At 44.0% G+C, this 14,493-nt stretch overlaps 1 protein-coding gene across 3 annotated transcripts in view; it reads right to left on the bottom strand.

Annotated features, from left to right (window-relative positions):
• The window catches only part of LOC124248468 (guanine nucleotide-binding protein G(s) subunit alpha isoforms XLas-like), a 54,190-nt gene that overhangs the window by 4,082 nt on the left and 35,615 nt on the right, over window positions 1-14,493 (bottom strand). The window contains exons 2-6 of one of the 3 annotated variants that reach the window (XM_046678479.1): window positions 10,849-10,921; window positions 7,719-7,763; window positions 3,408-3,462; window positions 3,205-3,324; window positions 1,150-1,247 (exon numbers count right to left, since the gene is read on the bottom strand). In XM_046678479.1, the coding sequence (XP_046534435.1) occupies window positions 1,150-1,247; window positions 3,205-3,324; window positions 3,408-3,462; window positions 7,719-7,763; window positions 10,849-10,921 (391 nt within the window). Of the gene's footprint in view, window positions 1-1,149; window positions 1,248-3,204; window positions 3,325-3,407; window positions 3,466-7,718; window positions 7,764-10,848; window positions 10,922-14,493 lie in introns of all 3 variants that reach the window. The other 2 variants (XM_046678480.1, XM_046678481.1) reach the window with 2 other exon arrangements.

Below are 14,493 nucleotides of genomic sequence, written 5' to 3'. Positions count from 1 at the left end.
CCCTTCTCAGGAGAAAGCAGAGCCAGCAAACAATCAGCCTGCAGGTTTCGCAGACCCCAGCCTCGGTCACTGCCATCTGAAGGGCGCATCCTAGGGAGCCTGCTTTGTGTGCTGTCTGATTGTGATTACCTCCGCCTCCCTCCTGTTTATTCAACTGTTTTTCACAATAAGTTCCTCAGGCTCAGGGCTCCCAAATAAAGCAACTTTAACTTTCCGCCAGCCAGCCTGGTACCTTGGTCCTGATTACTTAATATTTTCTATAGCAAAATCGTTTCTGAGTTTCAGCTACTTACACAAGAGAGGCCGAAACATCCCAAATATTTATTGTGCCCCTCCAGTCACAAAAGACACTTTGACTTGAGAATATCATGCCTGGGACCACTTGGTGCAACATAAAGATTTTTAAAAATGTTTTTATAGCTCTGACCATCATATATTTTCTCTCTCGTCCAGGATGAGCGAGTTCGTAAACTGTTTACAAGGCAACTTTCCACGCGTGTGTTATGTTCACTGGAAGACAGCCCACGAAGGGACAGAGCAAGGAGCCCATGGGGGGAAGTGCCTTTGATTTACAGCCCCGGGTGAATGAATAAATAAGGATAGGAAACAGAATTCAACCCAAAACCCAACTCAGATGAATGTGACTTAGCAACATAGGGCTCTGGCGGCTTCTGGAGTCACGTACCTGACAGCAGAAACAGCAGAGCGATTATCAGCTACCAAGGAAGGGGGAGGCCTATTTTTGTTCTCATCGTTCCTCTTTGTGTTTTCAAATTATAGCAATAAAATATTTTTACATTATCCAAAGTGTGAGAGCTGCCCTATCTCCCTAAATGCTCAGAGGTCAATTCAATTAGTTACTTCAAGCTAATTAATTATGCACATCACTTTATTGCAAGTAATTATCATTTTGCTCTAACAGGCATTAATTGTTTAGATAAAATAATGTCACTGCACTAAAAAGTGCAATTAGGGGCTTTATAAAACAAGTGAATCAGAGTAGAACTTTCTAACTGCAGGTGGGAATAACTGGCTGGCTTCTATGAAAAGAACTCATTTGCAAGTAACTTTGAAAGCGAGAGTCGAGGTTTGTAGTATTTTCCCCATTTGTGCCTGTGTCTGTGCTGATGTGGGAGAGAAGTGACTTACTACTGGGCGCAGTCAATCAGCTGGTACTCGTTGGAGCGCTCATAGCAGGCACGCACTCCTTCATCCTCCCACAGAGCCTTGGCGTGCTCGTAGAATTCCTGAAAGTGAACACGGGGAAGAAGGCTTCAAGATACGAACCTGCACCAATTCAAGAAGGCTGCCATCAGAACTGAGACCCTGGTTCACTATGTGACCAACAGCTGGTGTGACTGCCAACTGCGAGCCAAATTAGGGAATTAATTCGCATGAAGAACTTTCATTCAACATGGTAAACGTCTTCAAAAGTTGAAGTAATTAATTCCTGCCGATCTCGTCTCACTGTGAATTACTGGTCTTGGGTAGTTTTCCTCCTATACTTTGGGCAGGGGGGTGGGGTGGGGCGCGAGGAGTAAATTACTGACGGGTTTTGTTTCTTCACACAATTGCTTCTATGGGAAGAATATATGCTAATCTGTTAGGAGAACATGTCAACGAATGATTCAGTGTTGTGAAAACAAGAAATTTCATCTATAAGGAAATTTCCCTGAAGGAAAATTCAAATTTTACCAAAAAATATTATGGCAAATCTCTTTATTATGCCTTTTGTCAGGCTTTCGTGGGAATTCGTGTTTGTGTATTCTAAACGGGTTTGGCTAGGTACATTTTTTTGGGCAAATCTGGCCTTGCCAGTGCCTGTCCTTTGGGGAGGATTTCACAGGAAGAAGCAGAAGCGCAAATGACCTCGGAGCTGTTTCAAGTTGCAGTGGGTCAGGATGCACAGTTCACTGGACATAAACACATTTTTAATTATTTGGGGACAACCTTCCCTTACAAGGAAAGAGGAGCTTCTCCTCCAAGGTGAATTCAAGAGAAGGAGTCGAAGGAGGCGAGGACATCAAGTCCAGGCATCAGCAGGACGAGTAACGGGTTCCGGTTCTGGCACGTTTCTAGACTGCCATTACTTATTCTCCAGTTGGAAGTATAGAACCACGTTTCATGAAAAAGTCTGCGCTGTGCTATGTATATTTTTACCGCCTGAATTTTTTTCAGACAAATGCTATTTAAAACAATGTACCTAAGCATACTTATTAATCCTGCTTTCCCACTGCTGTAAGTTTACAGCCAAACCCGTTTAAAATACACAAACACGAATTCCCACGAAAGTCTGACAAAAGGCAACAGTAACTCAATTGTTTTAGCTGCAGACAAGTCTTTTCCTTCTGGGCCCTATAAACTCGCGCATCTTTCCATCTTGTTTCCCCTTCCCGCTTATAAACGATTCTTCCCCCACAACGGGGTCAAAATGGCCACGCCTGGGCATGGGTGGTTTGTGTTCGCTACAAGTAGTTCTTTAGGGAGCAGACGAATCTCTCCAAACAGTGGCCCACACACCAGGCAGGGGGTGCAGAAGAAAATCTGAGTTAAAATTTACATTTTTTTTTTTTTTAATAATGAGAAAAGATTCCATTTGCCCAGAGGCAAGGACTGATTTTAGAAAAACCTTAATAAAGGTTAAATGGTAAACTGTTTAAGATAAGAATAGCTTCCATTTATAAAACTCAGAGCTGGCATTTTATTTCTGCATTCCTTGGTATCTCAGGATATTTCAATTAACTGGACAATTAGCATTTGTGTGCCATACTTAACAGAGTCGTATCCGTCATAAGATATGTATGAGGGAATAATTAAGGCTACCACAACTCATGACTTTTTCCCTCATAAAAATTTATAATCTAATAAAGTGAGAATTGCAATATTGAAATGTAATGTTTACTTGTGGGGACCCGTGAGCCAAGATTTACAAGGGCTGACAGAATTTGCTCATCCATCTTCCGCAAAGCCCTAATGATCATTAGTGATTTTTGTTTTAAACATTAAGGATCCTTATGCAATTAACTTTTCCCTGAGAGTCGATAGCACTGAGATGTGTTTTGCTGGAAGTGTGGCTTTGACACTGGTGTGCCTGCGTAATGTATGGAGGGGACCGGTGAGCACAGCTCCCACCTGGCCGCTCACCACCTGCCTGTCTGCTGTGTAGGGGAGGGCTGCGGCAGCGCCGCTCAGGGCTTAGCTTACAGGAGGGAAGTCGAAGTCGGGCACGTTCATCACGCTCAGGATGTAGTCCACTCTGAACTGGTTCTCAGGGTTGGCCAGCTCCACAGGGGGCACCAGGTTGCTCATGGCGGCCACGATGGTCTGAAAGTGAGTGAGCAAAGCGGTCAGGGGGTGGTACCCTCTGAAGGGGGGGCTAGGAGAATGGGGGAGACGCAAGCACGTACTTCAATGGCCTCTTTCAGGTTGTTTTTGATGTCCTGCACCTTGGTTGCCTTCTCACTACAGTGGGATTGAAAAGAAAAAAAAGTCAGGTTGCAACACGTTGACTAACAGTGTCACTTTAGCCAAGATATTACAACTAAAAGCATAGTATTCTGTTCTTGAAGGAGTCATGGGTTCAGATATGTGCACAGATTGGAGGTTCCTGGATAAAGGTGGTTTCAAATTATAACCTCCCAAGTGTGTCCTGAGGACACACCCGTTGGGGTAGATTAGCAAATTGGCATCGAGATAATGATCAAGGCTACTGTACCGCAAGTCGGACATGTTCATTTACTGTTTCAGAAGTGGTTCCATCTGCTTTAAGCCCCCACTGCACACCAACACTTCCTAAAAGCTTCCTATGCCCTCATCAACATCCCTGTTGGGGGGGGTGTCGGGGAGGGGAGTTTCCTGCTTGACTTGGGGCTACTCCTAGCTGGGTTAGTACACTGAGAACCACTGAGTGCGGGGTGAGGGGAGGCGGGGACAGGAGTGGGGGGCACGGGCGGGGTTGGGGCTGGAGTCAGTACACACTTCAGGCCTCTGCGGCCCTGTTACTTATTTAAATAGTCATTGTGTGTCTGTCACTGCAGCCAGCAGCAATGAATGACGTTTCTAGTTGATTAACACACATCGATCCCTCGATGTGAACAGGAATAAGATCCTGCCCCCAGAAGTCTTTATGATCTGGGACTTATATGTGGTGGTGGTGGAGGTCCCCTCCAGTAAGCAGAGATTAGAGGGTTTGTAGCTTTTTAATTTTGATTTTAACTTGGGACATACAGGATGCCCTGTGTGGTCAGCTCTACATTCAGTCACTGGGACCACAAGGTCACACCCTTTGACCTCTAGGGTCCCCTGACGGAATGTGGTACCCAGTGACATCAGTTGAAGTGCTGTGTGTCTTTCAGAAACTGTCCTTCATTTGAGGCACAGCCAGGGAAGATTCTCGAGTTTGTGTTTTTAGGGGAAAACAAGGACCTTTTGCTTGGGGTATAAATCCTGCCACATCCTTGCCCCCTACCTCACTTCTTGGTTTTGGAGTGGGGGGAAATGGAACCACGTGAATGACATACCTACTGTGTATTAGGCCCTGGGATGTGATTGTCATGTGGAACTAAGGTGCTATCTTCACAAGGGAGGAAACTGAGGCTGAGAGAAGGAAAGTCTGAGCCACGAGACAGGAGAAGGGAGAGAGCCTGATTCTTGCTGCGTGTAAGTTTTAAAAAACATCTTGAGATTCCCAATTTTTGAAGCATTCACTTGGCTAATTCACCAAGAGTCACGGAATTCAGGTAGAAGTTAAACGTGTAATCCCTCTGGAGTAGGACAGGACAGAACATTAATGCAGAGGAAATGCAACGGGGGCTAATAGCACCTGCAGCCCAGCTGAGAGGTCCGTGGGGCCCAGGGAGGCAGACCTCGAGGTTTGGGGATTGCTGAGGGGGTCGTGCATCCGCCTGCCAACAGCCCTGCCCCGCAAAGAACTTGGTCTTTCCTTTTTCAAATAATTGTAACAGCTACTATTTCCTGAGCATTTTATCCTTTCAACAAATATATGCATACTTATTTGAGGGGTGGCCCTCATTTTCTGAGTGGTCTCATCTCGCCTGTTTCCGGGACCAGCCCTCCGCTAACTGGCCTTGAGACACTGCTCCTGTTAGACGGGAATAAGGAGTTTAGAGGTGCTGTTCTTGTCAGTGGTTGAGGGTGTGCGTGTTGTGCCAAGGGGGACGACAGGCAGTACCAGGAACCCCCTCGTGGCCATTTACATGAAAGTGCTGCAAGTCAGGAGACCTTCAGGAGAAGCCACGACAGTGAGAGGCGCTGCCAATCAGGAGGGTGGAACTTGTGCCCAATCTGAAGTGTGACTCTGGCCCCCAGACTCCTAACGCAACCACCTTATAAAGGGATTGGGAGTGCCCACCCCTCTGTGGGACTTCTCTGCTCTGTACGTGCAGAATTGAAGCTTGTTTCTGAAATTAGGAGCGATGTCCGGATTTGGTGCTATAATCTAAAATCGGTTAGACGTTAGGATTTTAAAAGGACGCGTGTTTGCCCCTCCCGTTCACTTATGAATTTAAATTTACTTAAAACCCCATAGGACAAATCCATTCTCATTCATTAAAAACAGGCTCCATTTCCATGGTAACGAGAGCCATGAACCTTTGGTTTTAAGGCCCCACAATAGTTAAAAATTAGATATGTCTGGGTCCTAAATACCCAAATGTACATACAGCAAGAGAAAAGTATTTCCAGAAACAAGGTTCTTTCATTCAGTTTGATATTTTGGTCTAAGTAGTAGTATGATGATTGGAAAACTTCCAGTCTTAAATACAGATATTTTGAGAACGTGTTCAGTATTCATCTACGTATGTGAATAGGTGTGGGAGTATATCAAGTATAAAACATCTAAAATAGAAATCTGAAATCTAATTCGGGTGTGTAATACTAAAACATAAAATTCTTCCATTGAAGCAATTACTATGTAGATGGAGACATTATCCTGGGGGCTGGCAGGTTTATCATCATTTTTACTATCGCTTAATGAATTTAACACTGATTGTGAAATTCAGAGAAAATTTCTCAGATGTCTCTCAACTACTTAAAGCCAAAATATATATCTATATATCAATTGCTAGAATTCTGATGGACTGAAAAGCTGGGGCCGGAAGGATGTTTAGGACATTGCAGCACACCCCCCCCCCCCCCCCACCTACGTATAAAGCAGATTAGCCGGGTTCAAATTTTACGAGCCACCCCAACCCGGTGGGCTAAGTGGTTAGGGAAGGATACGTTGTACTAAGTTTCATTCAGTGCTCTATCTTATCTTTGTGCTTTTGTGGGAAAAGACAGACAAAAGAAGAAAGACAGAAGACAGACGCAGGATACAGGGATTGCTGAAACATGCAGAGAATTTTTATTTATCACGTATGTTAATACTTATATTTACTTGTAGAACAGAGTGACAGATAGAAGTGCAGGCAAGGTATTAGTAGGGTTCAAGGGTTCTAGCACAGCTTCTAGTACACAGTAGGTTGTTTGTTCAATAAGGACTTGTCATATTTCTCAAATGCCAACTTTTGGTACAGTACACTGTCAATTAGTCACTATTTACGTAGATGCCTTTTATGGATTGTTGCTACGCTACATTTTTGCCAATTAAGGATTTCATTCCATTTTTGTTTTTTGTTTTTGTTTTTGTTTTTTCAGTTATCTTTAGAGGTTAGGTGGTAGGGCCCCATCCCCCCTCCCCCCGACAACAGAATATTATTCTTATTAGAAGTTCCTAAGACCAGGCAATTCCAGCATGCAAAGTGTGATAGGACATAGCCGGGAAGATGAGAAACTGTAGCCATCATCTAGGGATAATATACTCTAAAAAAAACAGATGAACAAACATGTGTCAGTTACTTTGTCCTGACCCCAATATCCTTTGCCCCGCCCCTCCCCGGCCACAGAAGCTGTTTCTTTGAGATGCTCTAGGCTTAGGTCAGTGGGCTCTGCATGTTCATGAAAAATGGCTGCTCCATCACTGCATGCTGAATAGACAAGCAGAGCCAGAATGGGTTACCTGGCATGCGCGTGTGTGTGTTTGCATGTGATGGACAGTGGAGATGCAGGAAGTGGGAAAAAAAAAAAAATGATAATGAATGGAAAAAAAAAAAGATGGATGCCATCGTTAATTTCCTATCCAGTAGCTAACATAAAATACCTTGGATAAAAATAAATGTGATAATTTTTAAAAGACCAAAGGCTTTTCGAGATCATTCTTAACAATGACCTCCTGCAAGGTACCGAACATTTTTTTCAAAACTAAGGACAGTGCGGCACCACGTATTTTAATAGAGGTGTTTTCTTTTTTTCAAGGAGATCTGAAATCGTAAAATCAGACCAACCATTGAGTAGATGAATTTAGCAGATAGTTTTAAAGACAAGTAGCCGATTCAAATGGAGAGCTGGGGGAAACAGAAACCATGTGAAAACACATCAATTCTCAAAATCCTAAACTGATTATAGAATGCAGAAATCCATAACTTTCCCCCAGCTGGATCGAATTATACTTTACGGATGGCCAAAAAAATTGTCTTGCACTTCACGTGCTCTGAAATATTAAGACATTGTTTACGTGTCTTTTGCAAACGTATACCAAGATGGCTGATGGCCCCTAAATGACTTGTGCTTTCTTCCCAGGCCTCTGCCCTCAGTTTCCCAGTATGATCTTCATGTTTGTTGGTTGGTTAAAAAGTTTTTCTGTTTTTGAATGTGCCTACCCATCGCTGTTGCTCCTTGCAGCCTGCGGGTCCTCTTCGCCGCCCCTTTTAAAGAGAGATTGAAAGCTCACCTAATCTGCAAGGCACCGCAATTTCACAAAAACCCCACACAGCCTCTCCACATTCCTCAACCTCCCGTTAATTCTTAGGTCGCCTCTCTGGCTAAACTGGAAGGTCCAGCGAGGCTGCAGGCCGTGGAGGGAAGCCTCCGCGCCTTCGCTGCAGCATCGGCAGAGCCCTCTGGAGACTCATGTCGGTACAGGAGGGACACATAATTGTTTTTGTGTGCTTTCACTAAATGTACATGCATTAGGGAGCTAGAGCAGGGAGTAATCTCATAATTCTTTCGAGAATATAGCAGCGCATGAGGCTCCTTATTCTCCCTGATCTCAATCTTCAGTGTTGTGCCTGAACGCACAAAGGCACAGACATGGGTGACTTTTGCCCATGGATTTTCTGGTGCAATATTAATGACCTCCCATTGGGGAAACTACCTATAAGATGTTTTTATTTATAAGTGATTGTTCCCCATAAATTGGCATCAGTTAAAACCGTACCTGGACCATGAGGCAGCGGGGAAAAAACAACCCAAAAAACAAAAAAAAACACTCAAAACCCAACTCTTCATAAATGGTAGGAATTCCTCCTTGAAGGTGGGAAGGGCAGGATGGCTAAGCCTTCTACGTGGTTTTGTAATTGATTAGCTTATTAGCTCAACCAATGTTAATGGCATTTTCTTTTTGTGGCACTAAACATAAGGAAAAGAGTTAGCTTTGTGTTAGGAAAATCCACATCTGACCTCTGTATTTCTGAAGGTCAGATTAATATTACACGTTACTCTAAAAATGTAATTGGCACGGCAGCCTGCGGATAGTTAAGGCAAATTTAATAGCTCAGCCCAGCCCTAACAAAGCGCACATTTACGGGAGCGAGGAGGAAAAGGCCCTGCACCACGGAAAACACCCTTTAGTGGACGGATGTCATTTCATAGGGAATTCCTAGTTAAGAAGGAAACCGAGTTTGTTGCAATACCGCAGTGAGGAAAAAGAAAAAAGGAGGCTCAGTTGGCGAGATAAAAATAAGGTTTCCAGACTCACATGAAGAATTCCCCTGTATGTCACTTTCACAGGCTAAATTTAACACCCTCGGAGATTACCTATGGCTTCCTCGACAAAGGAGGCAAGCTGGGAATGTCGCTTCCTCTTTTTAGGAAGAAAATAGAAAAGAGAAGTTCTGGTTTAAATGCCTCGTCTGCATTACAGACTGGCTCACTTAGGGAAAAGAATCCTTTCTCTAAAGATTAAAAAATTTCAGGGCAATCTCAAGAGTAATAGAACTTTAAGTAAATTATATCAAGGATGTCCTATCTTTCATCGGACTCCAGCTAAGGTAAACAGCGGCCGCTGCATCCTTTTAAAAGGGCTAGCCATGTCCAGTTTTAATCAAAATATTTATCTAGAGGGTAGATGGTCAAATTATTTTTGCTTCAGTAGCCTCATGAAGAAGCTCTGTCCAGCAAGTTGCAGGGAAAATAAATTATGCCAGATTTTTCTTTAAATTACAAATTCATAGCTAGAAGTCTGTTTCAGGCTTTTTGTTTATTGACCTATGGCAATCTCTGGTGGCAGGGCTTTATTGAAGGGTGTGTCAGGAATTAAGAATTTCAGAATTGGTCTGTGACAAGTAAAAGTGATATTTGGTTGACAGCATGTATGTGCACATCGATAACTCCAATTTCCTTTCCAATTTCACAGTTAAAGCATAAAAAGCACCCTAAACTAAAATGTCCATTTGTATCGGTGACGTCATCCTTCTCTTACCCCCTTATCTAAGAAATTCTAGAATTTTCCATAAAGAGCAGCCGTCAGTGCAGGTCTTTTACTTCTAAGAGGTGATAAAATTCATCTTTGTTTCCCAGGTGCCTAGTGCATAGCAGGGTGCCTAGTGCACAGTAGGTGACAGTATGCAGATTTTTATTGGTTTGTTTTCTTTTTGGGTGCATACCTGAACTAAACTATGCCACCTTCACTCAATCTCCCCTTTGGAAACTAAAGGCATATAACTGAGGGATAAATTTTCAATTGAATTCAGGTTTAAGAAAGGGAGTGGGTTTGCTAACCAGCTAGTAATGGCAGACTAGTGACTTCAGGTGTTTGTAATCTAGTGGGGTTAACTGCTCTCTCGCCAGTGAAAACAGGCTGGTAAACAGCTTGTTCTGTTTCACACATTTTGTTACATGAGAATGAGGGACAGGCCCATTTGGGGTCCGGGAGAAAAGCAAATTCCCTGATTATATTGAGCGCCCCTCTCCATTTGCATTATTCATGGCAAGCAGGGGCTCATATTTATCTTTTACATCCCTAATATACGGGTTCTCTTTTAGTCTTTATTTTCAGTGTGGCATCGTCACATTGTCCTATACCAAGATGCCTGGAAGGACTTTTCAAAGGCAAAAATGACCCTTCCATGGGCCAGAAGTACCTAACTCCCAGTTTTTCCATTGCTTAAATGTCTCCTTTTTGAGTCTTTAGGCAAGACTATTGATTTTTACAAAGGGAAACAATGATCTGCCCATAATGTAATTCCAAAGGGGGGGGGAGATAAGGAATTATTAACAAGGGCTGCCTTTTCCAACTTTGTTTTATGTGGGAATATTATTGAAAGTGTTTCCCCAATAGTTTAAAACATCCTGCACCTGGGTGCGCTGAAATCTGCTGGGGGTGGGGGGGGGGGACCCCGCTCTGCAGGGGTTGCGCCTGGCAAAGGAGGGGACGGTGGCGACCAGTGTCAGCTGTGTTGGAGACCCCACTGCACCAAAATCTGTGGGCAGGTCTGCGGCAGATCAGTCACGGGGCCAACCTGCTTCTATTCTCCTGGGAAAGGGAGCTGTTCCACGAGAACCCTGGGGCTTTATTATTATTACCATTATTATTTGTTGCTGCACCGAAGATTAAAAGGGCGGGGGGGGGGGGGAGACCCCTAACAAGCTCTTCCCAGGATTTTCTAAATGCAGGCTGAAAAACTTAAGTGAAAATGGGCTGCCCAGCCCCCCACCCCCACCTAAACTTCCTAGAGGTCAGGGTCAGGATGCTCCTCTGACTGTGCGCCCCTGCGCAGGCTGGACACTTACTCTCCATTAAACCCATTAACATGCAGGATCCTCATTTGCTTCACAATGGTGCTTTTACCAGATTCTCCAGCACCTAGAAAATGAAAGTAAGTCTCAGGTTATGAAGGAGGCATTTTACTCACTTTGGGCAGGGAGAGGACTGCTGTTTATTCCATAGAAGCAACAGGCAAAAAACAAACAAAATAATAGACTCGCAATTTTCCTGGACATTTCGACGCAAAGAAAATGAAATAAATGTCCAACTCCGTGTCTACCTGCAGTATTTCACCATCAGAACAACAAACAAGAAATAAAGGTTTTACTGTTTTTAGGTGTCTTTTTTTTTTCTTTTGGTTGTTTTAAAATTTGTGGGGTGGGCAAGCAAAGGGGCAAAGAGAGGGGATGACGCAATTTTGTCATTTGAGGGGGAAAAGGAAAATTGAAGTTAAAACTGTGAAACTGAATCTCTGAAATGTGAGCAGTCACTGGTAAAATGTGCACATAAATGTACATAGCTACATAATTCATTGTTTGTCAGATGTTTCATGGTTAAAATACCCAAGATTCACAAACAATGCCCAGACGCTGCAGTCTCCTCCAGATCACGTACTGACGCAGCACTAACCTTCTAACCATTTTCACAATGCAGCTTCTTTCTGTGCAGGTTTCCCTCGCCTTGGGCTACTTAAAAATCAACCCCTAAAACCACAACATTACATTTTATCTACCCTCCCTTCCCGCAAACTCTCTCTTTCTAAAGATAAATTCCCTCTGCATACAACAAGCATACTGCAAGGGAAAATGGGAGACCATCAATTTTCTGTTATTTTCTCAAAAAAATTTTTAATATCAACTGTAGTCCTTGAGAACCATTATTAACATGCAGCACCAACTGTAAGAAGTATTAAAAGGACAAGACTTTAATCATAAGGAAAAATATTCCTGGAAACCACTGAATTTTCAGATCCCACAGCCCTCCCCAACTAAAAGAGTAAGAAGGAACACACGCCTCCATTTTAAATCATATTTGTAAAAATAAAATTTTACAGAAAAAAAAACCATTTTCACTAAGCTAGAAGGAGGACTGCTATTTTTCCATTTTCTTTTCTGCAAATGCGCACTCTCTCCAATAAATAATCCTGTGTGAACAATATTTCGCCCTCCTCCCACACAAACCTGTTTGGGTTTTTTAGCCCTCTTTTTCTTTCTTTTTCAGTTTTATTAATTGTTTTGTTTTACTGCCCAAAAGAGCAAAGCATTCCTCCTTCACTTGCCTTCTCACGAGGCTGTAATCAATATCTGTACAAGTTAAAATTAGTTTCCACAGAAACATTGATTTCAAAGTAAACACTCTATCTTAATGAGCCTAGCTCTCAAATTAAAATATTAAAAGGCACTATTAAGAGATTCCATGAAGAGAATATATAACATTAATCAGAATCCCCAATATTCTTATTTCGGAATTAAAATGCGTAACACTTCTCTTTTACAGGCACAAACAGAGCTGTGCCTCAGTTTCCACATTAATGAAATTAAACAATTGGACTGAAAAGATCTTTTCGAGATCTTCTTGTGGTACTGTAATTCACTCAATTTTTATGTCATTAAATTAAGACAGATGAAAAAGAGGATTTGGGGCATCATTATGTTTCCTCTGTTGGGGGGAGGCATCATTTGGTGAGAATCACCACATAACAATGCAACCCCTGGCTTGGGTTGCAGACCCCCGTGGCAGGGGCTGTCAATAAATAGCAGTCAAATGTAGCCATGTAGACCAGGACACTTGAGGAAGATTAGCCCACAGTGAGGCAAGGTGTGATCAGAGCAACAGTCTCCAGTTTTAAGTGGAGACTTTGTGACCGCTGCGCAAAGGTGTTGGAAATTTAAGGTACCATTAGCATCACACTTGTTTTCGATTAGTATTCAGACAGCAAGATAGCATTACTGTTAGGAAAGATTCTAGACTTTTCTAGGCTTGTACTTTGAAATCAAATTATATGTATATTAATATTCACACAGCACAATTCCACCTTTAGAACTTTTAGGCACGACTTCAACGTATGTACCACTTAATTATTGAGATTCCAAATGCATAAAACACCAAAGAGACTTATTTTCACTTAATTAATAATTTTCTGCTTTACGTAAATCTGGACCCAGGAGAACAAAGACGTGACCCATCCGAAAAAAGCAAACCAAACACCACCACAAAGAAAGACCAGCCTTTTACACATTTTATTCTTCACAATCAAGCTGTTTCGTTGAAATGTGACCATAAACTAGGTCTTAGCCTAGCAAATTCACAAATTCACTCAGCCAAATTACTCGGGAAGTGGAAAACTTCCACACTAATTAATGCTTGTGTTATCTTCTGGTCATTTCAACAATTTTTCTTGTGCTTCTGTTTTTTTTCCCCAAAGCAGCACCTTTAAGAAAAAAGGAGAAAAGGCCATCTCCTTGTAGTTAATAATGTCCCCCCCCTCCGCTTTTTTTGGCCAAAGAGGAAAAACCGCAATCAAAAGAGAAAACCCAAAACGCAACCAACCAAATGTCACTTGACAAACAACTAATTAATGTCTTTTCATCTCCTTCCACCTGGAAAAAAAATCTTCTCCTTAAAGCGCTCTCAATCCCCCCTCCCACCTTGAAAAGGACCAAAAAAACGCCATTTCCAGACCAAGAAGCCATTTACAGACAAATGTCATTTTCCAGTTCTATCTGATTTGTGAATGTCTTTCTTTTTCTTTTTTCACAAAGCACTCTCAATGTGGCCGACTAACAGGAAAATGTGTGTGTTAATGGTTGGGGGGGCGCTGCTGCGGGGCGGGGGGGGGGGGGGGGGGGGGCATCTGCTACAATTAATTCTCTTCTTTGCTTTTCAAAAAGCCTGCATGTCTGGAAGGGGAAAAAAAGGTCATACTGTAAAAATGACGTGTCATTTGGCTTCACTAGGCACTTAGCGTAGTAACTCCATTTTTTTTTTTTTTTTTTGGTCTTATTTTATTTGATTCTCCTTCTCTTCCTTCCACGGCCCGGCCCGGCCCGGGACACGTCTGCTCCGCGCACACACAGTCTGTCCTGCCCGAAACGCACCAAGTCGCGCCCAGCGGCCGCCGCGCTCCCTCCCCCCAACTCCGGCGCCACGACTCGCCCGCGCCCCCTCCCCCTCACTGCACCACCTTTACCACTCCGATCCCTTCCGAGGGGCTGATGTCACCCGCCCCCCCCACTCTCCTCGGCCGCTTCCCCCGCCAAAGCCTCCCCTCGCCGAGGCCCCCTCCGCCGCCGCGGGGCCCCCCCGCGTCACCCCCTCCTTCTCTGGCCCCTCTTTCTCTCTCCCAACAAATCACACACCCCACGGAGGCGGGTCCCCCTCCCTCTGCCCGCCACCCCATTTCCTGTCCCCGAAACCCTCTTTTTGTCGCAGTCTCCCGAGCCCTGTGGGACTCCCCCTCCCCCTCCCCAACACGCACCCAAACCCCTGGCGTCGTGTAGGCCTCGCGGAAAAGAGAAAAAAGAGCGAGGGGGAGGGCGAGAGAGAGAGGGAGGAAGGGCGGCCCGGGAGAGAGGGACCCGCGCCCGCGCCGCCACGGCCCCCCGCCCGAATTTGAGCCCCCGCCCGGCCGAATCTGCGCCCCGGGGTCCCCCTTCCGGCCTCGCCCCCCA

This window comes from Equus quagga, chromosome 12 (assembly GCF_021613505.1).
Source record: "Equus quagga isolate Etosha38 chromosome 12, UCLA_HA_Equagga_1.0, whole genome shotgun sequence".
NCBI lineage: Eukaryota > Metazoa > Chordata > Mammalia > Perissodactyla > Equidae > Equus > Equus quagga.
This window is presented reverse-complemented; position numbering and strand designations above follow the sequence as displayed.